This window comes from Lichenostomus cassidix, chromosome 4 (assembly GCF_008360975.1).
Source record: "Lichenostomus cassidix isolate B80296 chromosome 4, HeHo_3.0, whole genome shotgun sequence".
NCBI classification, from domain to species: Eukaryota; Metazoa; Chordata; class Aves; order Passeriformes; family Meliphagidae; genus Lichenostomus; species Lichenostomus cassidix.
The window spans coordinates 54771806-54799158 of record NC_139484.1 but is presented as its reverse complement, the minus strand read 5'-3'; the positions used below and the strand labels follow the sequence as shown (position 1 = coordinate 54799158).

Below are 27353 nucleotides of genomic sequence, written 5' to 3'. Positions count from 1 at the left end.
AAATGGCTGATTCTATTCACAAGTGAAAGAAAAACATTTCTGTATGAGATGTTATATTTCAAAATACAATCAATGCATGATATAGGAAAAGTCACAGAGTTTGTCTTTTCAAAGACTGTTTTATGCAGTTCCCTGACATTTAAAAAGTTGCTCACACATGTTTACATAATCTCTCTGCATAGCCACTACTTGACAGCTCTTCTGGACACACAAATGCAAAGTGAATCCTTAATTTTGCCACCTCTCCCCTCCAAGTTTCTGGGGGATGGATTCCCTCTGAGCCTGGCCCTGTTAGTTTGCTGTTCTGATCCACTGCTTCAGTTTGATCTCCCTCCCCTCCTCCTCTTCCAGCCTGAGTCATAAAACAAAAGCTTTGGAGTGAAGCTGCCCAGCAGAAAAAGTTTCAGACAAGGAAGGTGGAGGGAAGAAAATGGTCTGTGTTAAACCACTTTCAAAGAAATGGAAAGAGAGGGAAGGAGAATTTCAATCTCTCCTTGTAAAAGTTGTACTGATTCAATTCTGTCCTTTTAACTGAAATAGCTTGCTGGCTCCAGTGTAGCCAGCTTTATCTTCATTCTGGTCCCTTTTCTGCTTATTGGAAAGTGGAGAATGGATGAAGCAGAATAACATAATCCCTAGTTTGGGACGAAGGATAAAATCAGGTTTCTCTCTGTCCTGCCTATTGTTGAACATTAATAATATAGGTGTGACTCGATGTCAAAGGTCTTTTCCGACCTAGTTAATTCTGGGCTTCAGTTCATTCAGTAAAACTAAGGAGATTGAGTGGGTTCTCCTCTTTTCTCATGGAGATGAGGGCAAGTCAGGCTCTTCTTCACCATAACTGCACTAAAATCAGTGGAGTTATAGCAAGTTAGCACTAAGGATTTGTCCTTTATCTGTCTTCTCTGCCCGGTATTAGCAAACATCAGGCATGCTGCCCTTTCTTTCAGTGATATTTGCAGTATAAGTCAATATATCAGGGATGTTAAGACAAGCATGTTAAGGCATCAGAAAGCTTAACTACAGGAAAAGATTTGTTTCAGCATGTGACCCACAGCCTGCCTCCATGTAGTAGATGGGGAGGACTCACTGGTCATTTTGGTTTCCAGATCAACACTGGCAGTTCAAATGTGCTCTTCCTTGGATATAAATGAAAACCTTTCCTTGCATTGAATAGGTGAACAACAAATTACTGCTTCTAAATACCCTGTAATATTCCTTAACCATTTTGGTGCAGAACTGTTGTTTAATGTAATGGTGGTACCCAAAGATGGAAGTGTTGATTAGCACAGATCAGCCTCAGGGGAACTGGAAATCCCCCAAGTCACTGGAGTAGCTCACACTGCAGTTATAAAGGTATCAACTGTACCTTATAAAGTTTAATCTTTTTACATTTAGGGATTGGTTTATGTTGCTAAGTACTTTTGAGTGAAATTATTATAATGTGAGGAAATTTCATTATATTAATGGGTGCATTAGAACAAAAAGTTGCATTTCAGTTGATAGCTCATCTTGAACAAATTATTATTAAAATCAGTGTAGTTTGTACCAAGAGGATCTTCTTTCAAAAAGTTATTTAATAGAGTTGAAATCACACAAAACTTTTCCCACAAACTTAATGGCAATCCCATTCTGTAAGAAATCAGGAAAAGAATCTAACTCTACATATGCTAAAAAGCAATATTGTGTTTCAATCTTTTTTTCCTGTCCCTTACCATATGCAATAAAGTTGAAGCTAATCCATCACCATGATGATTTTTTTTACATGTCACAAACGTTACACATCCAGAGTATTAAAAAACCCAAAAGTGAGCACTGCTATGAGAGGTAAATTACCCATTGCTTAGAATTGAAAAAGTAACTCCTATAGATAATATAGTAACAAAGCAAATATATATTCTTGCCACATACAGTTTGAAAGATGAGTTATTTCAATAGTTCAGTAACTTTATAAGTGCTATGTTAAAGATTTCAAATTTTATCAGCACTCTGAACAATTTTATGAGGTGATTATGTGAATCTACATTCATCAAAGATCCTATTCTATGATGAAAAGTTAATGTTTCAGAAAACTGGAGTGCTCCCCTTGGCTGTGTGATTTTGACTGAAAGCAGTTACCCAGCAAAAGGATTGCTTTGGACTCACATGAGCAAACATACTGGCAAAAGCAAGTGTTTTTTGAGCAAGGGCTTCAGTGACTGAATAGACATTTTGTGAAAAACTTGCAAAGCTGACAGCAAAAAATCTCAGGTTTAACTGACCTGAAATTGTTTATTTCTATAAAATGTAAAAAAACCCCTCACTTTGTATATAAATAAAAGTCCTAATAAATTAAAGTGAAGCTCTCTTTGAGAGTAGATTAAATGTTATAACCCATATTGTAGAGAGCAGACAAGATTCTGAGCAAGAAACAGGAATTTTAAAACATATATTAATTATATATATTTTAAATACACACATTTAATGTTGGCTTCTCTGCCTTTTTCCAAAAGGTGTATAGCAGGCTTGTTACTAAACTCATCCTGTAATAACAGTGTATTGCGTTTATCTACGGAATTGATTTTTAAAACACAGATACTGACACAGAACAAAATTCTAATTGCCTCATAAATCAGAAGAGCAAAGCATTTTGTAAACGTGAACTGAACTAAAACCTATCAAGTAGCACTGAACAGCTTTCAAAGGCAACTGACAGGTGTTATGTTCACTATTTTAGTTTTTTCTAATAAACATCCTCTCACAGACAGTTGTAAATTAACTGTAAAATACAAATCTTATGCTAGCATCTACTTCTGTTTTCAATAACAAAGTAAAAGCAACAGAAGCAAACCAGGATTTTTTGTCTGTTACTTTCACCTTTTTCTTTTAACAGCTTTTATAGCTGATGCTCTCGAAGTCTATTTTAGCAGATCAGACACTAAACCTACAAACAGCACAAACTGTGAGTGACCACTTTACCTTCTGAAAAATCAATCAGTCCCAGCAAATGAAGCAGCTTCAGAGATGCAAATATAATCACAACAATACCCACTGTTTGCAGTCCCTCCGACTCCCACTCGAGAGTCAACATTCTTCCAACAGGCAAATCATTCCAGTCTTCACACCGGCTTGCAATCAGAGGGAAATTAGAGGATTTTACCAAGAGCTTGCTTTGAAGAAAGTTGCAGTGGTGTAAAGCAGCACTATACCCAGCCGTGGCAGTTCACCCGCCACTCTAGCTGAGATAAAACATCAGATAAAGCCCCGCATGTCATGCTTCTCTAAGCATTTGATTTCATCAGTAGCGAGTCCTCCTGGAAGGCTGAGGTGGACCACGAACCTCTGGGTATGACATTGTATCCGTCGAGCAGCGTTACTTAGAGCCGCTGGAGGAACATCTGTGTCTGAGCAGAGACTTGGCTGTGTCAGTGCCAAGAAGGAAAGCTCTCTGGAAACTTGCACTAGGGAGCACACTGCTAGCAGCTCTCACTGCTCCCAGACCCAGGCTCTGCGATTCCCCCCAGCTTCACAGCCTTTCCCCAGCTTCTCTTGGCACAATTTCTGTTAAGTTTGAGAAATGACAGTTTGCTAAAGGCACACATCTGTTTTCACGTGCTAAATGCTGCGTGTCAGAAAACTACCGCCCTCTGCATTAGAGAGAACAGTGCTCAGAGAAACGCTGCCCCTTCCCCTTCTTAAGCATCACCAGAGTCTAATTAGAAGCTTCACTGAAAGTGAGAATAGAAATTAAAGAAATACACATCAGCATGATCAGTGCCTCCAGCTAGCAAAATATAGTGCTGTCAAGGAGACATGCACTGCCCAAGCCCCTGATCCGTATCCAGGAAGAATGTATTCTTTATTGATTAAGAAACAAAACAGTGCTTTTTGCCTCAGGACATGAACCTAGAAGTGCTGAACCCCAAACTCTGATATATGTGAATGGGTATTAAGCATTTTCCACAGCTCCTGGGAAGATCTTACCCAGGCTACACATCGGGGAAAAAGAATCCCTGCTGATTTATTAGACAGTCTGTATAAAACTAATTGCCCTGTGTTTATTAATGTGATTACCAAGAGGATACCCAGTGTGAAGAATATGCTCTGAAGAATATTTATGCAGTACATGCATAAACAATACAAGGTTATTCCTAAATGCTTATTCTTTTTTCCATCCTAATAATTTAGATAAATCTTGTCTATTGGTATACAAAGCACTAGAATAAAGTGAAGCGAAGCCTCAGAAAAAAAATTTTAGACACCCTTATAATTGAAAATGTATGTTCTAGCACTAAAAAGAATTACATAAATGACATCCAGTATCGACCACTCAGGTTGCTAAACTTTTCAACTAGAAAAATTTTTTGCTATCAAGAAGCTTAGATACTTCTATGTTTGTCCAGAAATTCATTATAATTTGAAATTAGCATAATAAAAGTTGCAATAGCAACAATTTATTATTTATGGGCTACCAAGCAGAAAAAGAAAAATGTAACCTACCATTTACTATCAGCTTTTTTATGTTTTCCTTTGAAAGCTGCATGTGTTGAATTACAATATAAGCAGGACTCTAGTATCTACATATTTTTATTCACTCAAAAATCATGTATTTCAGTTAATTTTAGGTTATATCTAGTCAATATATAAGCAAGAATATTCTTTGATTTTACTCTTCAGGGTATTTAATATTAGAATGTCTTGAGTTCTGTATTTATATATGTTCTCAATCTGAGTGTCAGTTCACTTTCCCCTTACCCTGTAAAGCTAAAACAGTGTCTAAGAGGAAAGCACAGCAAAAATAAATAATAAAAGCACAGTAAAAATAAATCAAACTTATACACTATATCTGCACCTTCCAAATATTATTACTTTTACCTTATATACTACATTAATGATTCAATATATTTTCCTGTTAAGCTTTTCTCCTTTTAAAAGAAAAGTAACATTTTGTTTCCTTTTTACAATTTCTAGCTATTCCATATTATCTTCTCCTTGTAAGGCTCTGACATGTACATCTTGATCTAATTCTCATCTCTGGCTTCTATTTTTTCCTTGGGATAATTCCTACTTAGGTTTTTTCTTTTTCTCAAATGTGTGTTCTTTTACTTAAATGATAAGACATAAACAAATGTTTACAACATTACAGAAACAATAATCCTAATATAATGCCACACTCATACCATAGCAGTGAAAGATGCCTTAGTTATTCTTAATAAATGATCTCAGGAGAATTATTAAAATCGAGAAATCTGTCAGTCCACATTCTCCTTTCATTCAGTAGGTTTGGGCTACTTTGTGTTCCTGAGCTGCTCACTCTTAGGAGCAGAAGTCCTTCTATTCCAGCACTGAATATGCCAACCCACTTGCAGAAAGTCACCCAGCAAGAAGTGGTCCCAGCCACAGCCAAAGTTTTGTTTCCTGCTTTCACACAAGAAAGGCCTGAATATCTTAAAAAAAAATGAAAGAGAGAAAGATAATGAATTTGATGAGTTTTAGGGGCCAATTCTACCTGCACAGCAAATGAGTTACAGAAGAATTTTTAAATTTTAAAAAATAAGCTGAGAACATCTGCTTGAATTCATGTAATGATTACTGACTTCAGAGAATACCTCCTTAAAAAAAAAGAAATAAGACTTTTCCTGTTGTTTCTCATGGTAGTTCTCTAAGTTAGGGGAATATTACATTGAATTTGTGAATCTCCAAGATTTAATCCTAGAAAGTAAAGCAGCAAGGATAAGAAACTATGTGGAAAGGAAGAGGAAGTGATACATGAAATCTTTCCTGTAATATGCCATGCAACAGATTAAAACATCAATGTTACTTAGAGATGTGAATTCTTCCAGAACAGGTTCAATTAAAAAATTCTGTTCCCCAATATATTTGAAAATTAATCAATCTTGAATAAGGAGATAAAAAATTCTGTTATATATCAGACAACTCTTTGTATTCTGATCCTTCTACATTGAAAGTCTGCTGCAATTTCTCTCACACACTTTGTATTTTGTTCCATTATTTAAAAACAAATATTTATATGACACATTCTTATGGGGTGCCTGTATTGACAGTACAAACAAATTTTAAAGCCTCTCCAAAGAAAAAGAATTTTTCAATAATGTATCCCTCCAGGATACAAAAGGATACAGCATTTTTACATAAAATTGAAAAAAACTGAAACCAGGGGATGACATCTTGTGATATCCAAGCATGTCTCTGGCTTGTTCTCTTTCCCTAAATCCATCTTTCATTTTTGACCTTGTAAGACAGTCTGGTGGTGATTGAGCAATATATTGAAGTTTGTACAAACTCCCTTGTGATTCTTCACTAGGTTGCATGGAGGAAAAAAAAAGTACTAGAATTTGTTATGAAGCTTTCCCATCTAAACATTGCATCTTCCACTGGCCTTAAATTCTTCTCCACTAAGATTTGAAGCAGAAAAGGAAGGAGAGGCAGTAGTGTAGTCCTGTGTGTTAGGGACAGTTTTGGTTATCCAGAGTTTAATGATGGTGACAATAGGTTTGAGTGTTTATGGGTGAGAACCAGGGCAAAGGCCAAGAGGGCAGATATCGTGGTGGGACTCTTACTGACCACCCAGTCAGCACGAAGAGGCACACAAAATGTTCTGTAAGCAGCTGGGAGAAGTATCATGAATGCTAGCCCTTGTTCTCATGGGTGACTTCAACTTGCCAAATGTCTTCTGGAAATACAATGCAGCAGAGAGCAGACAGTCTAGGAGGTTCCTGGGGTGTGGGAGATAACTTCCTGACGTAGCTGATGAGGGGAGATGTACCCCTGGACCTGCTGAGTGTGAACTGGTGGGTAATGGGATGCTTGGAAGCTGTCTTGGGCACAGCAATTTGAAATGGGAGTTTTCAATGCTCAGAAAACTCAGGAGGGGGGTAGCAGAAAGGCCACTTTGGACTTCTGGACAAACACTGGCTTGATGAGCAGACTGGTTGAGAGTCCTGTGGGAGAGAGTTCTGAAGGGCAAAGCAGTCCAGGAAGGCTGGAAGTGCTCTAAGGAGGCGATATTACAGTTCCCCATGCGCTAAAAGGTGAGACAGAGGGGAAGAAGACTGGCTGAGTTGAGCAGAGAGGCTGGAATCAGCACCTCTGCATAAAAACAAGTACAAATTCTTCTCTCCTACATAAAATAGTCAAGAGGAACCTGTGCTGAAGTGCCATAGGAGATATGTCTTACCTAAGAGCACAGATCCCCAGTGATTTTGAACTGGACAGAGTAGATATGCCTAAATTAGTGGTATCTACAAGAATGATCCAATGCTGGAGTCCAAATATTTTTCCACCAACAATCCTAACCAATTACTGGCTACACTAATCATTGTAAATAAAATCATTTATGTGTAGAATGCAAATAATATGAAAAGTACCCCTTAAATAGGATAGTGTATTGTACATGACATACATTTTGAAACTCATTGCTGTATGCTGGTAGAATACCATCAATTTTCCCTTCTTGAAAAAAAAAATACTCAGAAATATTATTTATAAAGCTTAGATGCGGAAAATTAAATTTCAAGAATTTCAGAGTTGACTGAGAGCAGAGAAAATTTGCCATTTAAAAACAAACAATTCCACATTATTTAATACATCAAAAGAAGTAGCAAATGCTTAAGAATAACACATAGGATGCTAGGAACAATTAAGGAACAAAACTATTTGAAATTCTAAAACCACATAAACAATACCTTGCAATTTACAATATGATTACCCAGTTCTTTCAAAATGATCTGCTATTATTACACTTCTTTTATACTTTTTTTATTTGTAAACTAGTGTAATCCCAGTCAGCTATTGGTTTTGGATTATAATCAGTCATTGTAATTAGCACAGTAAAATGACATGTATTTTCTTTTAATTCCTTTAGTTCTCTTCAATAACTCTTCGTCTATTTTAATGCTTACAAGAAAATTTTACTGGAAGTTATAAACTCTTCATTTTTTCAATTTTTTTCTGACTCTTACAAAGAAACTACCAGATCCCAAACACATTGAAGTGCTTAATGTCTTTTCATTGTATTTTGTTTTTAACATCTGCTTGTAAGGAGCATCAGTCTCTTTAGACTTTTCTCTTCATACTTATAATGATTTTCATTTCTGTGCAGACATTCTAGATTTGCTATTGTCTAATGCACAGTGGGGTTGACCAAAATTGAACAGGTTTCAAGGCAAGGATGTATTATTATTCATTAATTGACTCGAATTTTACTGCTTTCCTTGGTGAGGAAATCTGCACAGCATTGCAACTAATGTGTATGTGTGTGTGTGTGTGTGTGTGTGTGTGTGTGCATGTGTGTCTTAATTGGCTAGGAGTAATAGTTCATTAGACTCTATTTGATATTTTCCCCCAATGTATCTGAAAAGGGAAACTGTGGATGAGTTAGAAATAGAAACAAAATTTGAAAGTATTAATTAGCTGCCCTTCTTTCTGTACTCTCTTCTTCCAGAGGGACTTGTCAGACAGCCAGAAGAGAATGAAATAGTCAAATAAACACAGAAAGGGCACCTAAATACAGGTCAGATAAACTGCAAATCTTCAGCTTATGCTCATGCCAAATCTGAGCTTATTAGGAATGATATCTTGTGGATAATGAACTTAATTCTCCCATTAGTTAGCCAGTAAGAAATCCACTCACAGGCAATAAACTGCAGTTTTCTACATAGAAAAGTTTCTATCTTTGATCTGCGGAAGAAAACTATGTCCACTAGAAAGCATTTCAAGAACCAGGAGAAGAAATTAATTTACACATATCTTTTCAAGAATTATTCCTACGATAAAAGAGTTCATATTTTAAAATGTAGCACCTCTACTGTAGGCTGCTACAGCTAATCACAGAATATCATGCAATTTTCATAGAATGTTTAGAAAAATGAGGCTAATGTATGGAATCACATTGTCCTTCTCATCAGCACTGCAGCTACTCAAGAGCCCAATATTGCACTAGCAGATTACTTATCCAGCCAGAATTGCAGAGAAATTTTTGCTAGCTAGAAGAGCAAGGTAGAATGTAATTACCCAAGATTAAATTTGTCAGGCTTCATATATCATCTTTAATATTTACTCTAAGTGCCCTAGATCTTTAATGACTCCAAGTGAATATAGGCTGAGAAAGGAAAAATTCAACAGCTGTACAGGCAAGATAAATTTCACTGGTTTGTAATCAAGGAGGAAAATATGATATCCAAGCTTCTAAAGGTTCTGTCTCAGAAGTAAATTACACTAAAATAATATTGCAGTTATAGCTGTATAAAGGTTCTAGGCTACGACATGGGATTTCACTTCTTTTTTCCTCCCTTCATTTTCACCTTATGACTCTCACTTGCTTCTAAGAAGCTTTTGTTCTTGCTTTGATCTATATCAAAGGACTTCTGCCATTACTGATCCGAAAACAAGAGTTGAGAAGAATCCCACGAGAAAACCATTACCAACTCCCCTCATAACATGACAGTTACAAGTGGTTTTATTTGTCTAAAAATCTAATTGATATAATATGTTATGTATGTATGTTTAAAATACCTAATGCACAAATGATTTGTAAATTAAATGGCATATCCATGGGAGCAACAGTAGCATTTTAATTTATTAAGCTTTAGCAAAGCATTACAGAGGAGCTCTATGTTTCCTAAACAAGGTTAAATTACATTTAGTAATAGTCAGTAATCAAATTCTAGTTTGTTTTACTGCAAAGCCCACTGGCTTGTTTGACAAATTAAATTATCTCTAAATTATGCAACTGTGTCTTCAGACTACAGACCAGTGCTTTTATATTAAATCAGACTTGCTGCAGCAGGAATGACCACTACCGAATTTGTAAGCACAAATATATGTCTACATAGCAGAAGTGCAGTATACAGGAACTGCTATGGGCCAACCAACCAACTACCTTCTGAGCTGTAGCAACCCACCCTCCTCTAACTAAGATGTGCTTTTCCTGCTCATAAGAAAACTCAATTCTTTTGCCTGTACATCCCTTGTCTTCTTCAATCTTTTCACTTTTGTAACCAATGTGGTAATGTCTGGCCTGCTGAGTTTCTTCTTTCACTCATATTTTTGTAACTATACATTGAAGCAGGAGGAAACTATTATCTATCATTTAATTTATGCAAACAAGGAACTACTGGGAGGCCTTCTAAATCAAGCTAGTAGAAACGATGGAACAGAGTAGCAGCACTCACAACTCCATATTCAGTCACATTTCTATTAGCCAAATTATTACTATATACACTTATGCTTGCCCATACATCTAACAAATTATGTTTTTATGGGTTGTGCAGTTAGATGGCCTCAGATGAGCTCCTAAAAAAAGGACAGTGTTTTCTGTCGTGATGAATGAGAAAATAAATGAACTGTGTATGCCAGTAATAAAAGCTAATATTCTAGTGACCAACAGGAATATTCATCATCCAAGCCTCAAACCATCTGTCAATTTAAAATTCTCAACCTATCCAGTGCAACACCTCTGTTTCAAAACTGATGTTTCTGGCTCCCTATGGTTCAATGAATGATTGGCAACTAAACCAAAGGAAGAAATAAATGTATTATTAACAACAGTCATAAGAGCATTGCTATTGTGCAGCTCTTTTCTTGTGTTGCACCTGTCTTTCTCTGATAAAAAACAACCCACGTACAACAAATGTCCTATTTCTCTCCTTGGCTTCTCCAAAGGTGAAGCACTGTATTTCACCATAGCAACCGGAAAGTATTATAAATGAAGTCTGAAGTGGCTGACATATTTCTACATTTGATGTACTTGTTAAAAAATGAGTGCATCTGACCTGTAAAGATGAGCTACAATAAACGAATCCACATTACATGGTTGCAGCACATTCAAGACCTGATTTGATCCCTTAGCTCTATATAATAAGACCTGTAGTATATATGAAATATGCACAGGATTGACTACAGATCTGCAACACATGGTTACCATTCAGAATTATGCAATATTCAGAATTAATCCCTATCACCTTGTGAGAGACTGGAATGTCACTGATTAATGACTCAAACCAATTGACCTTTTGCAAAAGGAGCAGAGAGCTTTGCTGGCCATACAAAAAGTAACTGCCCAGGTGCAGAGAATGCACACCACCCCTGCAGAATGGCCATGACAAACTGACCTTCTTCAGCAACAACATGAGTTTTGAGCCACATGTGGGAAGAAGAGGGCAATGAAAAGAAGATCCTGCAAGGCAGGATAGTGCTTCTTAGCATGTCGATGTTCTTCCTTATACAAATGAGTCAGATGTGAAAAATCCTTTCCAGAAAAGTACTGCAACATTAACACTTAGACCTGAGGGTGTTCATCCCTTCTGATGGGGTATAACTGGCTCAGCCTTGCTGATGAGAGCTGTCATGTCTTAGAAGGTGCCATAAACCTTCTGAATGACTCCTGAAGTGCCCATGATCCACAATGTTACATCAGACAGTGTAAAGTATTCCCTCATGACCCTGAGTGTATACTAACCCACTGAAATTTGTGTTTCATGGGCTTCCCCCACTCCCAATGGATCAAGACTGGGACCAACATTTTGACCAACAGACATCAAAATTGCAACAGTCAACTCTCTTTCACAGATCCAGGCATGGAGGTACCTGTCTACTCTTCTCCCTCCCTCCCTCCCTCCCTCCCTCCCTCCCTCCCTCCCTCCCTCCCTTCTTCCTCCCTCCCTCCCTCCCTCCCTCCCTCCCTCCCTCCCTCCCTCCCTTCCTCTCTTTCTTCCTTTCTTTCTTTCTTTTTCTTTCTTTTCCCTTCTAAATTTTCTTAAATTTTATTTTTAAGCTTTTATATTACTATCGATAATAACCAAGATGGCTACATACCTTCTTTCATTTGCAGCCAAATTGCTCAAAAACTAAACCTTATATAAGCATATTTATAAATACATATATATATTCAGTGTTGTTTCGCTCTAATAAATCCCAAGGGCTCTATTAACAAGAACCTGGGTTATCCTTGCCTTCTGCAGTGCATTGTGGCATGGACACTGCAGACTTTTTCTTCAGTGCAGGGCCAGAAATTCACCAATATATAGGTGACTCCTGATAAACAGGTTTACCCCTGACAAATGGTAATAGAAAGAAAAAGAAATGAATGAGGATACAGGGATATAAATGCATATAATCTCCACATTGACAGGTAAAAGAGCTTTTTTTTTTTTCTCTTGCTTTTCCTTTTGTTTTTCTTTTTTTTTTCTTTTCATTTTGTTTTTCTTTTCTTTTCTTTTTCATTCAGAGCTTTCACTCTGGCAATCTCAGAGGCTTCTTAAGCCTTTTAACTCTGCCATTAAGCATATAAGTTAGGGAGAATACTAACAGTTAAGGAAATTTAAAGCTTTTGTGTGCTGTAATTCCCATTTTTTTCACAATAGAGAGAAAGTAAAAAAAAAAAAATTTTGAGGAAGGAGTTGAGAGAAATGGCATAATTGATGCTCCTCAGCTCCTAACACAGTGGCTCACAGCCCTACTCCAGTGCAAGAACCTACAATGATATTTAAGGATCCAAAAAATGCAATGAAAATTTTTCTGCTACAGCAATTCTGCTGTTCTGGCAAACTAGAAAACAGCATGAGGATAAAACCAAACCCTGAATGGAGCAATGAGCTTACAATGCCTTATCACTTAAGTAAAAAGAAGGTTGCGGATTTTCCCTGAGGAATCACTATAGTGTCTAACTGAGCATAGCATCATGAAGCTCCTGTAGATGCTGAAATAAGGGATGCAACAAAATATAGAAACACACAATCTTGAACCTTTAAAAAGATTACAGACACCACTTTTGATTGTCTTATGCTGCTCCAGGGATCAAGTTTTTTCTTTGGTAGCTTTGCAGGGTTTAACACAGCTTCTATAAAATCCATGCTTACAGCTTAGATGAACAGATATTCCATTGGGTACAGCAAAGTTCTGTGTGATGAGACATTTTCATGTGCTTCTTGACATGCACATGGTGAAACCTAAATTCCATAAATGAGATGCCTTCATGTTTTCCTCCTGATAAACCAACATGATTTGGAATTGGCTGGATTTTTAAGCCATTTTCAGCCATTTTTATGATGAAGAATATTTTTACTGTCATTGTTACTTCAGGAATCATTTCCCCCCAATAATCACCTGCACACCAGGCTATGAATTTTAATTTCTTTAATCTCCTAAGAAGCAATTTCCGTAGCTTTCCAATCATGTTGCTCTTTTCTGAACTTGTTCTAATTAGGCAAGAGAGTTATACAGAAAAAAATTAGTAACTAGTTTTTAGGTATTCAATTAGCGATGAGCAACATTCTATAACGACAGGCCAGCCATAACCTTAGCATTTGATTAACAACCTCCTCTCACGAAAACAATATGAATTATTTAAAAACAGTATGTCTTGTTTATTCCTCAAAAGCAAATAAGCTTTAGCATCCCTTCAGTGTCAGAAGTTGGTATTTCAGTTGAGTTACCCCAAGAGAATGCCCAGCTCAGCCTGTTCCCTCACTGCAACTGGGGTTTGTTTTGGGTAATGTGTACTTTCAAACTTGTTTTTGCTAATAGGACAGTGACACATGCTGTGTTTCACTGATGAACACTGAGAATAATTAGGCTATTCAAGGCTGCTTGAACAGGTCTGACAGTTTGTTGCACTGTCCCTCGCATGTTGTCACTTCTGCGCTTGCCTTGGTGCTTATCTGATACTGTGTGAGCTTTCAAGGCTACTCTTAGGTCAGACAAAACACAAGTTGACAAAAAAAACCTCAAACAAACAAAAATCAGAGCTTCTGTCCTCAAAATACCTTGCAAGCAGTGCTCATTTCACTTCTGAGTGCTGATCTCACGGCTGTAGCCTAAGACTAGCAATGCTGTGCAGGCTCAGGAGGAAAAAACCCAGACTCTAATGGTGAAAGACCAAGCAAGTAAGGAAATGAATCCTGTGTGGCTTTTAACTGACATAATCAGCACAAAGATATTGCAAGAAGTAGTCAAAACTTGCTGTCATAGCAGATGTATGCAAAGAGAAGCAGCAGCAGCAGCATTCCTTACTGTGTTGGGTTTGACAAGACACACAGCCCTAAGCTCACTTGCACCAGCAAAATAACACAGCTTGGTCCAACTTTGTATCTTCAGCTTGGCTTATGATTAATTCTGATTTACACTTCTTAATGTAAGTATACAGGATAGGCTCACAGAGCAAGTACCTCTGAAAGTTATTCCTTAGATTTTCTGATTTGGATCCTAGCTGAAGAAATAAATTAACTTTGTATTATAAGGTGTTCAGCTAACTGGTAAATTCCCTTGGTGAATCCAAGTCTAGTACATTTTTTCTTCCTAGTGAATTACACTGTCTAACACACCAAAGGAGATACGTGAGGTGTCTGTGCTGAGGCACAAACCAACAGAATGCAGTGGCTTTCTTGCCCCTTCCCTGCCAGAAGGTTGCTTTCTTTCACTTTTAATTGTTTGGGGGAAAGGGAATGCAACTGCAATAAAGGTTAAGCAATACTCGCTGCATTATGTGTTGAATTGAGTTTCTCTTTTAGCAGAGTGAGGGAATTACTGATCCCCAAAGAAGTTTCTCAGTGGTATTAATAAGAACTATAAAGCTTTTTATTGTAGGTGGAGAAGTAAAGTTAAAATAGTTAAACAATTTGAGTAAATATAATAATTTCTCCCCATCCCAAACCCCAGTATATACTGGATTGTATTAAAAGATATTCTCTATGGATAATTAAGTTTTAAAAAAACCCATTTATCTAGATTTTTCTCCTAAAATTCTTAAATAATTCAAGATATTGTCTTGTCTTTTCTTTCCCAAGGTACTTTTTAAACAGGCTGTCTCTGAAGGACATAAGGAATTATAGGATGGAATGACAAAAAACTAGGGTGTTTTTATGTTCTTCAGGGACATATAGCAGCCAAAGGCCACTTGAAAAAAGCAAAACACAGAAGTAAAAGAACAGCCCCAAAAAACCTCAGCCACAGTGCAACTGTCAATTTCCAGTGAAAACAAAATTAATAGACTCTAGGCACGAAGAAGAGATTTTCTGGTGCTTAAATCAGTATACTTCAGAATATGCCTTGTGCTGACAAGCAGTAAGGGTGAGTAGAAGTTCTCAGACCAAATTTGAGAGGAGGGTGAATTTTATCCCACTTGTGGGAAGAGGAAAAGGGTCATGGACACCCTCAAGAGTACTAGATCCAGTTTTCAGACCCTGTCTGCATCTCTATCCACAACCTTAATGATTTGATCAATGATCTCTGCAATACAACTTTCCTGAAGCAAAGGAAGAAAAAGCAGGTACCACCACACATAAATGTTTAATGCTTTAGGGCTATCTTTAGGATTTTACATCAAGAGCTGTTTTGCAAAGAATAAAAATATTGAAATGAGACACATGGTCCCAGCCATAGTTGCACATTTTTCTATGAAACAATTCTTGGCCAGTGACCCTAGTGATTTGGAACAATATACTCTTTTTAGTTCAAAAATGACTCACACTTTGTGTGAGAGTTCAGATTTCAACTTATTATTTTCATTTTGTGCCCTGAGCTCTCAACTGGCCAGCAGTAAAATAAATGCTGAAAATAACTTTTCTGCCAGAATCTTGACCTGATGTGTAAAATGACATAAAAACAACAGTAAGAGAACAATTACTATTCAGAAAAGCTTTTCACGCTTGTGTGCATTTTTTTTAAAGGAGATTTTGTCTGAGGAATTTCTTGGTTAACATTTGGAAGCTTTTTTGTTGTTTATCCAGTTCTCACTGCACAATTTAAATAACACTTCTGTGCAAATGTTTGAATTTTAACACACAGAAAAGCCAACCTTTAAACAGGCACTGCTCCTATATATAAATATGGCATGAAATATACTTCAGAAAACTCAAATACTGTATATACCAAAAATATCAATCCCTATCCCATGTAGTTCACTAGTAAAGGTGTTGCTTTCTCTTATTAGATACAGGATTTTTGCATCTTTAATACTTACTTTGTTAAAGTGAGCCTTTTGCCTTTGGGCAAAATTACTAATATCCTTATATCATGAGACTTAATCTAGTATTAGAATTTCAAAGTTTAAAGTGTAAAAACATCATATCTAGGATGATGAACAAGGGAAGGGTGGTGAATTTTGTTTTTGCTTAAGAAAAACAGCTGAAAAAGGTTAAAACACTGCTAAGTCTGTAAGACTCAAGACAAAAAAAAAAAACCCAAACTAATAATGAATCATAAATATTTACTGTGTTTAGACAGGCATGAACTGCATAACCTGTGTATACCCTTTATATTTCTTAATGTACTGCTGTCCTTCAACCAAAAACCTCCAGGATATTTAGAAGCAATATTTTATTTCACCAGTGGAAGTACATTTTATGGATGTAGGTAACAGTAGGTAAATATATATCTGACAATTAAACCCTACCTTTAGAGACTCAGGAAGAGCATATGTAAAAGTAAAAAGATATCCAGGTATGCCAACATGTATTTTTTTTTTTTTTTTAACTTGTAAAGTAAACTGATTGGATCACAATATGATAGGAAACAAACAGTTAGGAGATGAAATTGGGAAACTAGAAAAAACATGTTTCAAGGTGGATGCTCAAAAATCATCAGGACCTTAATGTGGTGCTTGTGGTTCAAGGATGCATTTGTCAAGTGTGTCCCCGAGACCAGGATTTTAAGCTGCCTGAGCTCAAGGCCAGGTTGCTGGGGAGTGAGAAGCACTTGAGAAACTCTGACTACCCGTGAAGATGTTTAAGAAGGACCTGGAAGAAATCTCACTCTCTCAGCAGTTGCATTTACATGGACACAATTGCTCTTGCTCCCAGTCAAGGCTACATTGTAGTCATACCTGTAAGTAAAAAAAAAAAAAAAAAAACCAACCAAACATACACCTTCTACAAAAAGTTTACACATGGACTAAAGAAAATATTTCTACTTCATAATAATTTTTAATATAGAAGCAAATATATCATGAATGTTTGAGAAAAGAGATCTAAGCCCTATTAACCAACAACTAGGTTTATAAGATGAACATAAAATACTTGCACACAACTAGCAATCTGTTTGTACATACTGTAGCAGACAGAAGCTAATACATTGTTCATTTTTGGAATGCTAGTCAACTGCAGAATAAATACAAAAATAGATTTATATTGCTATTGCACTGCAGTATCTCGGGAACTTAGGTCCATAAAATATTACACCACTTTCATCAGTCTGCCATCTTTTATCTGTGGTTTCCTTTCCTTGAGAGCTGGGAACAGCCATTTCCATACAGCTGCAATCATTCTAGCTGTGCCTCCAGGACTCTATATAAGAGTTAGTAACCACATCTGTTAAATCTCTTTATATTTTCCCCCAAGCTGCAAACAAATAGCAAATACCAATCTGATTCTAAATTTAATGGCAAAAATATCTTCACTGTGTTTCCTGTTTCTTTATACTACCACCACTTTTTTTTAATCTGTTTGAGATCACAATCCCCCCAGTTAAAGCCTTTTTATGCTAACAGTTAAAACCACTTTGGTTTCCACTTCTGTGCATTCATAGACACATCAGACACCACTGACAACACATCAATGGTTCTGCTTGTGCTTTTTTTAATTCTGTGGTTAATTTCTGCTCGTTAGCAAAATAAAATTGATTATGCTTTTCAATGCTGCAGTGCAGGAAAGTGAAAGAAAAACAACAGAAGCGAGGTAGAAAACCAGCTTAAAGTAGTTTAGCTGTAAAAATCTCTGGAGGTCTAGCTTGAGCTCAGGAAGAACATGCAACTTTATTATTTGGTGATCCTACTTTTATTTTAAAAAATGTTGATTGTGCTCACCCTCTGGAATTGCTAAGAATCACTGAAACATACCCCTCCCTGGTCAATAGTCACTTCCTCATTTGTCAGTAGCTGCAGTGATGGACAGATGATGAAACCCTTAAAGTAAAAAAACTTAAAATAATCTGTGTGTACATATTGGACCATCTACTCATTCAACTAAGAGTCAACAATGTTTACTTGCACTGCAGAGACCAGGGTAAACAAACCTTTGGTGAAACTCAGGATCCACCTTAATAAGGAGACAATCTCCATCCCCTATATCCTCTTCCAGTAATGTGCTACTATTCTGCTTCAGAATAAACTCTGACTCCAGAATGTACCATTTGCCAGTGTGGACAAGTATTGACCCTCCTATAACACTAAGTCTGTTCTTAAGGTGTCTTTGCAAAAAAGAATCAATCTGGCTAAAAAGCCAGACATAATCCTATTATTTTCTCAGCCATGTTTTATCTGTCACTGCCTTGGTTGGTGTCCATAGCTCTGCACAGTGAAGACTGCAGTACAGAGTCTAAAAATATTATTTCAAATAGATGTAATAGAAGAAAGTAAGGTTTTCTATTTGCTTGGAAGCTGAAACATCTTTAATGAAGTAAACAAAATGTTAAGAGGCTTTATTCTAATCTAGTTTGTTTCAAATTAATAAAGCAGAGTAAGCAAAAGTCAGGTGTGGGTTTACATCTCACTCTGTACATGTTAATCTCTAGTAGGACAGCTGCAGTGTCACAGTAATATGCCCTTGTGTCAAGGTATTATGCCATTTCCAATTAATATATTCTGCTAGGTAAGTAGTGCAACAGCAAAGAAGTTTTATTCAGTACCAGCACCTTTTAATAAGGAAACTACTTCTATATGTAGCAAGGAGTTCTGCTGAATACCAGTTCTGAAAATGGTATTCTTGCTAATAATCACTAAGATATTTGATAGGAAAAATAATTGTTATTTTATTTTTTGTTTCACTCTTGCATACAGAATATCTCAATGAGGTTGTAACCAATGGATCTTTTGAGGCTATGCTGTTTCAAGCATTAAATACAAATTAGGAAATACCAGCTTCAGGTCTGTAACTGTACTGTTAATACACAGGCAGCTCTTCTCCTCCTAGACATTCTTCACTTTTCCCAGACATCCACTATCCCACTGGGGATGGGAACTGTTTTTGCCCCTAAAACAGAAGCAGTGGGAAATGAGGGGTTTGTGGACATGGGCACTTTCACCTTCCCATCAGGTACATTTTTGGTGGGTCACTGATTTCTTACTGGCCCTCCCAGAAAAACAAAACAAAACAAAACAAAACAAGAAACAACAACAAAAAAAAACCCAAAAAAACCCCACAAAAAAACCCCCAACAAGAAAAAACCCCCAACCAAATATTAAAAAAAAAAAAAAAAAAAGCAAGCTCATACTTATATAAGGCCTCTAACTTCCAAGCAAGAACATTCTTGCAGAGGTCTGGGCACAGCTGCTGATATATACAAAAGCACATTCAAAAGACAATTGCCTAATCAGCTAGAAGTTTTAGTCATTAATATCCAATCTCCTAGTGCATTTAGTATGCATTCTGGCATGGTTTATTAGGCTATTATTTCTTTTTCTAGTACAGTTATTTAAGTACAGAATGCAGCATGGTCAATATAGTAGGAAAGATTACTTGCTATAATGGCTTAGAGCCTTTCTTTCATACCCTTTCATGCATTTCAGCAAGTATATTGCCAAACTGCCTTAAACTTTATGAGGCATTTAACTAAACAAATGCAGAACAGAAACTTGATCACAGTGTGGTGGAGAAAAATCCTGCCCTGACTACTCACTGCACTGAACTGACCTGGAACTGTGCAAACTTTCAAATATTCTTTTCCATTTCTCTGTATTCTTAACTCCAGTGCACATTCAAACATTATTAATTCACATAAAGCACAGTAAACCCAGTAGTTTTAAGAGCAGCAAATCCACACTTTTACAACTGCAGTCTTTTCTGCTGCTGCATTATGCTGATGCTGATTTTCAAAATAATACTGGTTTTCATAAATAATCATATACTTTTAAATAGCTTTATTTCACTATCTTGTGCAGTAGGAAAAATCAGTTTAAGAAAAAGAAATATATTTTAAATTATGCATTAGTTCTATATAGTCCCACTGCATCTCAATGTCAAAACAAATAACCAATGAATGAAATATCTCTGAGAATATGTAATATATTTTATCATGAAAAAAATCACAGTCATTAATAAATTATATTTGAAAGGGGTTTTTTCAGCTGTTTAGCTGCATTTTACAATTAAATTCCTTTTTTACAAGAGTTGATTGGTATCTCGCTGTAAGCTGACATGTAAACATTCATAACCCTTTTCTATTCCCATTTCAGACACATCCTGCCTGTGTGGATTATCCTTGTTGTGCTGTTTCACACTGGGGAACAGTGGCAGAGAAGCAGGATCATTGCTAGTGGAACTCTCTGGAAAGCAGGTATGGAATGTTTGACGGGTTGTTCTTTAGGACAATCAAAGTTTTCAAGCACTGCTTTTTGCTCAGAGCCTGTTCCAGTGTTCTCATCATGAACATGTCATTTAGAACCTCATGAATTCTCTGCTCTATTGCCTCAAAATTGGAGATGGCACTAAGATATGTTTAGGATGACAAATGAGACATGATAGAAAAGACCAAAAAGTTATTCTGATTTAAAGTGTAGAAAGTGTGAGCAATCTGACAACATTTATTTCCTTATTTCATTTTTCTGAGTATGTCAAAGAAAATCTTCAAAGTCTATGAATTCCTGGACACAGAAATATCAACAATAACTTCACTATTGTTTCAACTAAATTCATGTTTTCACCTGCTGCAGTTAAAGATTGTGCCATCAACATATAGCATAACAAAAACCAGGCCTATATGGCAGTTGATTATTAATGAAAGCTTGGTGTCTAATTAGTTTAAATACTATAAATTTGTAATCGAGTTTAGATCTCCAGATTTGGACAAACCTGAAATAAGTTGTAACCATAACATCTAAATTAGTACCTTCCAATGTGGTATGAATGATTTAAATGTCAATGCAGAAACGTTTTAGCTGTCTCTTGAATGATCTTTTGGCTATAACTGTCAGTTACTTATTAATATTCTAATAGAAAAAAAAAGCTATATTATTATTCACCAACTACATAATTTATGAGTCTTATTTCCTAATGAAATTTTATTTTCACCTGAACTTTCGCTGTGCTCGCTATGGTATGCATCTTAAATTCAGATTCTCATATGAGATAAGAATAGTTTCCTCACAGTGTATTGCATAATTCATATACTTTTTAAAGACAGTTATAAATAGAAATTATCTGACTGACCAGAGAACATCTATAACATATATGGTGGTATCTTAGCAAGAAATACAAGATTTACAATGTACAGACAATTGGTAGAGAGGACTGTCAGCTTTGTAAAGACATGGAAACTATCTTTTTACCCCTGGAGCAAAGGGAAAACAGGCACATATCTCTGTTCTGGATTATGGTTTCCTTCAGTAATCAATAGCAATGTTTTATGAGCGTGCATCTTTTGTTAATATTACTCAGGAGTGTAGTGATTTGAGAAAGTAATTCTTATTTAAACAAAAAGATGATTTTTTTTCAAAGAAAACATTTCTGAAATGCTGTTAGGATTTTCTTGCAATCCAGTAGCACTCTCTCAGTGTTGTCTGAGAGGAGATGTATTTAATTTCATGTGAGTATTTTGCTGATAGATGGTTGAAAAGTTAAATTGCTGTTGAAAAGGGCTGCAGGGAGAGTGCCATAGCTTGTGAACAGTGATCTGCTGCACAGGTTGGTGTGGTGGGGATAGTTCAGAAGTTGCACTGAGGAAAAAGCAGTATGCAAAAAGATTTTGTGGTTTACTAAAACTTCAATAAGTAGAAGAAAATGTCATGATTAACGATACCAAAAGTTGCAGACAAATCTGAATATATTAGTACCTTTGAATTTGATTACCTATATAAACTAACTTGAAGAAAAAATGTAGCATATCAGCCTGAAACAAAAGCAGAAATGATTTTAAGAAATTGCAATGATGTGTTAATTATTATCACAACTGACTCAATATTGTGAGAAAAGAAAGGAGAGAGCTTTAGTGGCTGCAATAGGGTCTTATGACTGATGTGAAGGAAACACCTAACCTTTATCATGACAAGGTGTTAATGAAGACAACAAATCTCTCTTGATCTTTATGACTTACCAGGAGACTCACAAATCCATGTCAACACCCTAGACTGTCTCATCAGTGAACCTCAATAACGAGCTAGGCACTAAAGTAAGTAAATTTCATAACTCTCCTTCTGATACTTACTGTGATCAAAAAAAGGCAGTCAGGATCCAATTAGTTCTAATATGTTAGCAAAATAATTACGAAGAGTAAATTCTGGGAGCTTTCTGGCTGGAAAAACCATGCACTCTGTAAGAGCTGCACAGACACAAGCAAAAAGTAAAGGATTGCTTCCACGACTTCAAAAAAATAATTGACAACCACTTTGAGCCTCTCCAATAAAGCATAAGGCACCAGGAGTGCCTTTGTCTTCATAGAGGATGGAAAAAGTAAATCAATAAAATTTCCTTTTACTGGGTATCACAGTAGTCAAACAGTCTAGCTGAAAACCATTATAATACACTATATGCGTTGCTTTTATTTCTACTTTTTTTTCTTTCACCATGATATAGAGGGGAAATCTTGCCCAAAATAAAGCCAAAATATCTAATGATCAAAATGTAAAATTCATTTAGCGAAAGTACATTATACCCCTCTGGGTCCAATATTTATAAGTAAAACGGTTGTAGTTTGAGTTACTTTAGTGTCGCTGTTGAGCAGCTAGCAGAGTAATGAATGCACCAGTTCTCAGTGGCAAGAAGGAATGACCTTTATTGTTTTGATTTCATCACATATATAGAGTTCTCAAAAGTCACCCAGATTGGTCAGTCAGAAGCCTTCCCCCAGGCCTGATTGGCCAGGCCTGCACTGCCCAAGTTCTGGGACACTGTTCCAACAACATCCAAACTTTATCTTTATTTATAAAACACAAGAAGAGTTCTCGTGGGAAAAAACCTGTGCTAGCCACAACTTTAGTTGAATGATCAGCATCATGACTTAATTTTTTTCAAGGCAAGGGCAGTGTTTGCTACATATCCAACCACTGAGCCCTTCTGCTGGATTATGATCTAAAAGAAGTTTTCAAACCTGCAGTCTGTGCTTATGAAGTTCATACTATTAACCTGTTTCATTGTTGAAACTTATCAGTTCCCTTTAAAAGTGCCACAGTGGGACAGGAGCATCACCACCTGAGGCCATTCCTGTCAGCCACCAAGGCCTTTTGCACAGTTATGGGTGTGAAACCAGCATCCTGCAGAGCTCTGGCACATATGCTCCAGAACACCTATGGAATCACAACTTAAGAAAATTAAATAGTCCAAGCACATTAACTAATTAAGTTGATTAATTAACAGCACATAACCAGGGTACCAAGTGTACTTTTAAGATTTTGATGGCCTAAAACAAACAGCCTCACCTGGGATCTCCTACCCAATTCCATGGGTCCAGAGTGTCCAGTTCAGCTAAATCTTGGGCATCTTTCCTGAACTGTATCATGGTTGTATCCATATTGGTCCTCATTTCCTTTGAATCTGTGTTAGAAATATCCATCTCTCTATCTGTGTCTCTCTCTCTCCTCTGTTCCTGACTGGACTTTAGGGATTCACCTCCTAAACCTGTCTCATTATATCACTTTCTTTGGTGACGTGGATGGTTGAAAGTGACTCTTTCCATCAGCACACCTGGCATGTTCAGCCCCTGTTGGACCATGACCATTCCAGAGGGCACTGCCTATGCTGAGAACAGCATCAGCAGCTGGCTTACCTCCTTTATGAAATCAGCCAGTCCCTTTTGATCCCTGATGCTTGTTTGAACTTCCTTTTCCTCTTCATACTGCCCAAACTGCTTCCTCCCACCCTACTTTTTTTTTTTTTAGGAAAGAAATATAAAAAAGCAAGTGCCTTCTGGAATGCCCATCAGCTCACATCTGTGAAACCAGAGAATGACAAAGAATGAAAAACTTAAGAAAAGTCCACTAATGGAGAGTAGTTCAGAAAAAAAACACTTCCTACAGTCACAGACCAGTTAAGTGAACTTTATTTTTCTGTAAGAAATATGAGATATGTGGTTACATGCTCAGAAAATATGAAGGAAAATGGAGGCTTAAAAGTATACATAGTTTCTTGCTGCTATGATACAGAGGTGAGACATCAGAGCATTAATCCTATATCAAATCTCTTTATACTGGTATTTTAGACCATAAAAATTTTACACTTGCAAAGTCATTAACACCCTCAGGAGACGCTAGCACACTTTGAACAAAATAAAATTCCCAAGGAAACCCCAAACCACCCCGTATAAAATTCACCTCATTATGAAGAGATGCCTGTCAGATAACACCATTCTTTCCTCTCTGCAGTTCATTCTCTACCACCCACAGACCACACTTTCTGCTCTCTTGATCAAGCAAAGCTACTTCTGCCTATTCCTGCTGTCAAACACAGCTCTCCAACTTGCACTCAGTCAAGCCAAAGCACACTAACAGCTTCATACACTCAGCTTGCAGGAATGCATGCTGACAGGCTTCGAAATACATCCTACACTGCCCAAGAGAAGGAAGGATTATCGAATACAGTTTCTGAACAGTCCCTGTCCACAGCAGCCTTTAGGCTACGAACGCTTTCCCAGTGCCACGGGTGGTATGAAGGCAGTGGGGCTTTTATGAATAGTTCTGATCTACCTGAAGAAACACCAGCAGAGAGAGCATAGGTAGCACCAAAGGGTGCTGTTAATGGTTGGAGTTTGGAGGTCATTTCTACTGAAGAATTAAGGGCAGTATCCAGTGCTGTTGATCTCAAAAAGTGCTGCTTGATAAATTAACTGGTAAACTAGTGCAAACATTGGATGAAAAAAAAGCAAATATGTTTTGCTATTTTCCTACAGCCACATATAAAATCATCTTCTAAACCAACAAAAGAGAATTAATTAATGATGGAATTAATTTTACCCAGTGAAAAGCAGAATCCTCTCTCACATTTACAGCATAAACATAATTAAGTTTAAACAGAACTTTCAAAATTAATTCATATGAAATGAGACATGAGGAATGATGTTGGTTGTTGTGAAGAATGGAGATATGTTTCTGCTTTGTACTAGCAAAATGAGTCTAGATTCTATCAGAAATCTGCATGTTAAGAAAATATTAAGAAACAAATACTCCAGTTCCCCACCAGCTTAAGGGTCTCCACTGAGCTCAATTCTGTTTATCAGTACCTTGTTTTAGAGGACCCCAAACTCGATACAGCACTCTAGATGAAGTATAATGAAGGTAATAGTCATGTTCCTCAGTCTGCTGGCTGTGACCCTTCCTGCTAATGCTCCCAGCCCAGACTTACCCAGGACAGCAATGTGCCAGCAAGTGAATTCATCTTGCTGTGCATCAGGACCCCCAGATGTTCTCCAACAGAGCAGCTCCCAGTAGAGCTGTTCCACATAATCCTTCTTAAGTGTAGGATTTGGCCTTTTTCTTTACTGCATTTAATAGATTCCTGCTGGCCCATTCCTCCAATCTTTGTAGGTCTCTCTGAAGAGTGGATCACCCAATTTTGGCATCACCTGCAATTCTGTTGACAGCCCATTTCTTTGTGGGTTATTGATAGAGCTGTGAAACAGGAAAGGTTTCAGGAGAGATTCTTGATTCCCCTTGTTATCAGCCTCCAAGCAGAACACAACCCATCATCCACTAAGCCTAGTAATCCAAATAGGCTTTTTTTTTTTCTTTTTATCCAGCTCACTGCCCACCAATCCCAATTGTGATTTCCCTGATGTAATATTTCAAGTGCAAGCACACTTTCAGATACAGCTACCTACAGACAAAAAGGAGCAGAAGTTCAGCACTGCTGGCTGAATTCTATGTCTGGTTGCATCGTTAGATCTTTAAGTGCAGCTTGGAGAGTCTGACAGATGTATTGCTGCCTGAAGAGCTGCAGGATCAAGGGTTTACCTGAATAAACTGACAAAGTACTTCAGTACAAAGTCTGGCTGTCTAAGGTTTCCAGTACCCATTCCTAAGATGCATTTTTCTGCAGCCTACATAACAGGATAGGTCATAGTCCAAGATGCACTTTTTGTTAGAAAAAAACCTTCTAAATTTTTTAAGAAATTCATAATCACTCTTTTGTTTTTATTACAGCTGTCTTATTGACATGTTTTACAATGACCCTTAGAGATCAGCTGGATTACAGGAGTATAAAAGAGTAGTGGGACCCAATGTTTCATTTAATTTAAAGTACTTGTAGAGGTTTAAGATGCACAGCCAGAATATTTTCCATTACCCTGAGTAGCAAGATGAAGTAATTTGCTGCTGAGTAAATTAAGTATGTGACTCAAATCCCCAAATATTAAAAAGAATCCTGATCAAAATATACCAAAATCAAAAGCAAATATTAATGAGACAAGATATTTATATATTTGGAATTGCTCCAAAAGTTGCTAGCTAATTATGTTTATTCCAAAATTTTAAAGTGAATTACAACAGCAAAGAAGTTTTTATCAATTCATGTAAAGTTGACATGCCCACAAATCAACAGTAGTTGATAAAAAACGATTAAATTAATGTTAGAAAATTCAAAGTATAGCAAAACATATATTTTTCACTTAGGTACATTACCTAAATGTAATTTTGTTGTTCTAACTTGTTCTGAAATTTACTTGCCATCCAATGGGGAAAAAAGCTCTCCTATTCCCTGCCTTCAGAGGTTCTGTTGGTACTTCATAGCCCCTTCTTGCTGCTGCTCTAGCTTACGAAAAACAAAATTAAAAAATGAGTTTATTTCTTCCATAATTATTTTCCCAATCTTAGTCCTTCCTCTGAAGTACCAAAGGAGTATATGTCTACCAATTTTTAACACATCACTCTGCTTTTCATCAACAGCATTCTTTTTCTGTCTGCTTTTGCTTTTAGCTTATTGACTCTTCTCAGAATCTCAAGAACTATTTTTTGAAGACCAATAGTCACAGACCGATAGCTTTCTGTTCCACTTTCCTTTTCCTACAGATTTCCACATTATTTCCATAAAGCCTGGTTAACACTGCAGTGCTTACCTATTAATTGCAGGATATGTGAGCACACATGCACATTTCTAACAAGTGATGCAGAAGCACCTGGATTAGCTATTGCTAAGCAAAAGAGTACAGAGCATGATAACTTACTCTGTACTGTGTTCCTCCAAAAACACCTTCAGAGAAATAACCAAGCTGACTTTTAGAATGCACAAGGGTTTCCACCAAGATCGTCCATGCAGGGGAAAAAAAATATTTCAAACACTTTAGTGATGTTGTTCTGCTCTTTTAGTTCTTAGTCCATTGCTAATGTTACATGGATAAGAAAAATGGGCAGAGAATCTCTAATACTGATGAACTGAATAAATAAAATCAACTCCTTTTACTGATATTGTAGATTTATTGATTTTAACAGTATTAGTCAAGAA

General features: G+C 36.7%; 1 protein-coding gene across 7 annotated transcripts in view; it reads right to left on the bottom strand.

Moving 5' to 3' along the window:
* The window catches only part of KCNIP4 (potassium voltage-gated channel interacting protein 4), a 398679-nt gene that overhangs the window by 94796 nt on the left and 276530 nt on the right, over positions 1 to 27353 (bottom strand). Inside the window, exon 1 of one of the 7 annotated variants that reach the window (XM_085059247.1) lies at positions 2959 to 3560. The exons of the other annotated variants lie outside the window; for them this stretch is intronic. Coding sequence (XP_084915373.1) covers positions 2959 to 3070 — 112 coding nt within the window. The 5' untranslated portion in view covers positions 3071 to 3560. Of the gene's footprint in view, positions 1 to 2958; positions 3561 to 27353 lie in introns of those variants that run through there. 7 annotated transcript variants of the gene reach the window in all.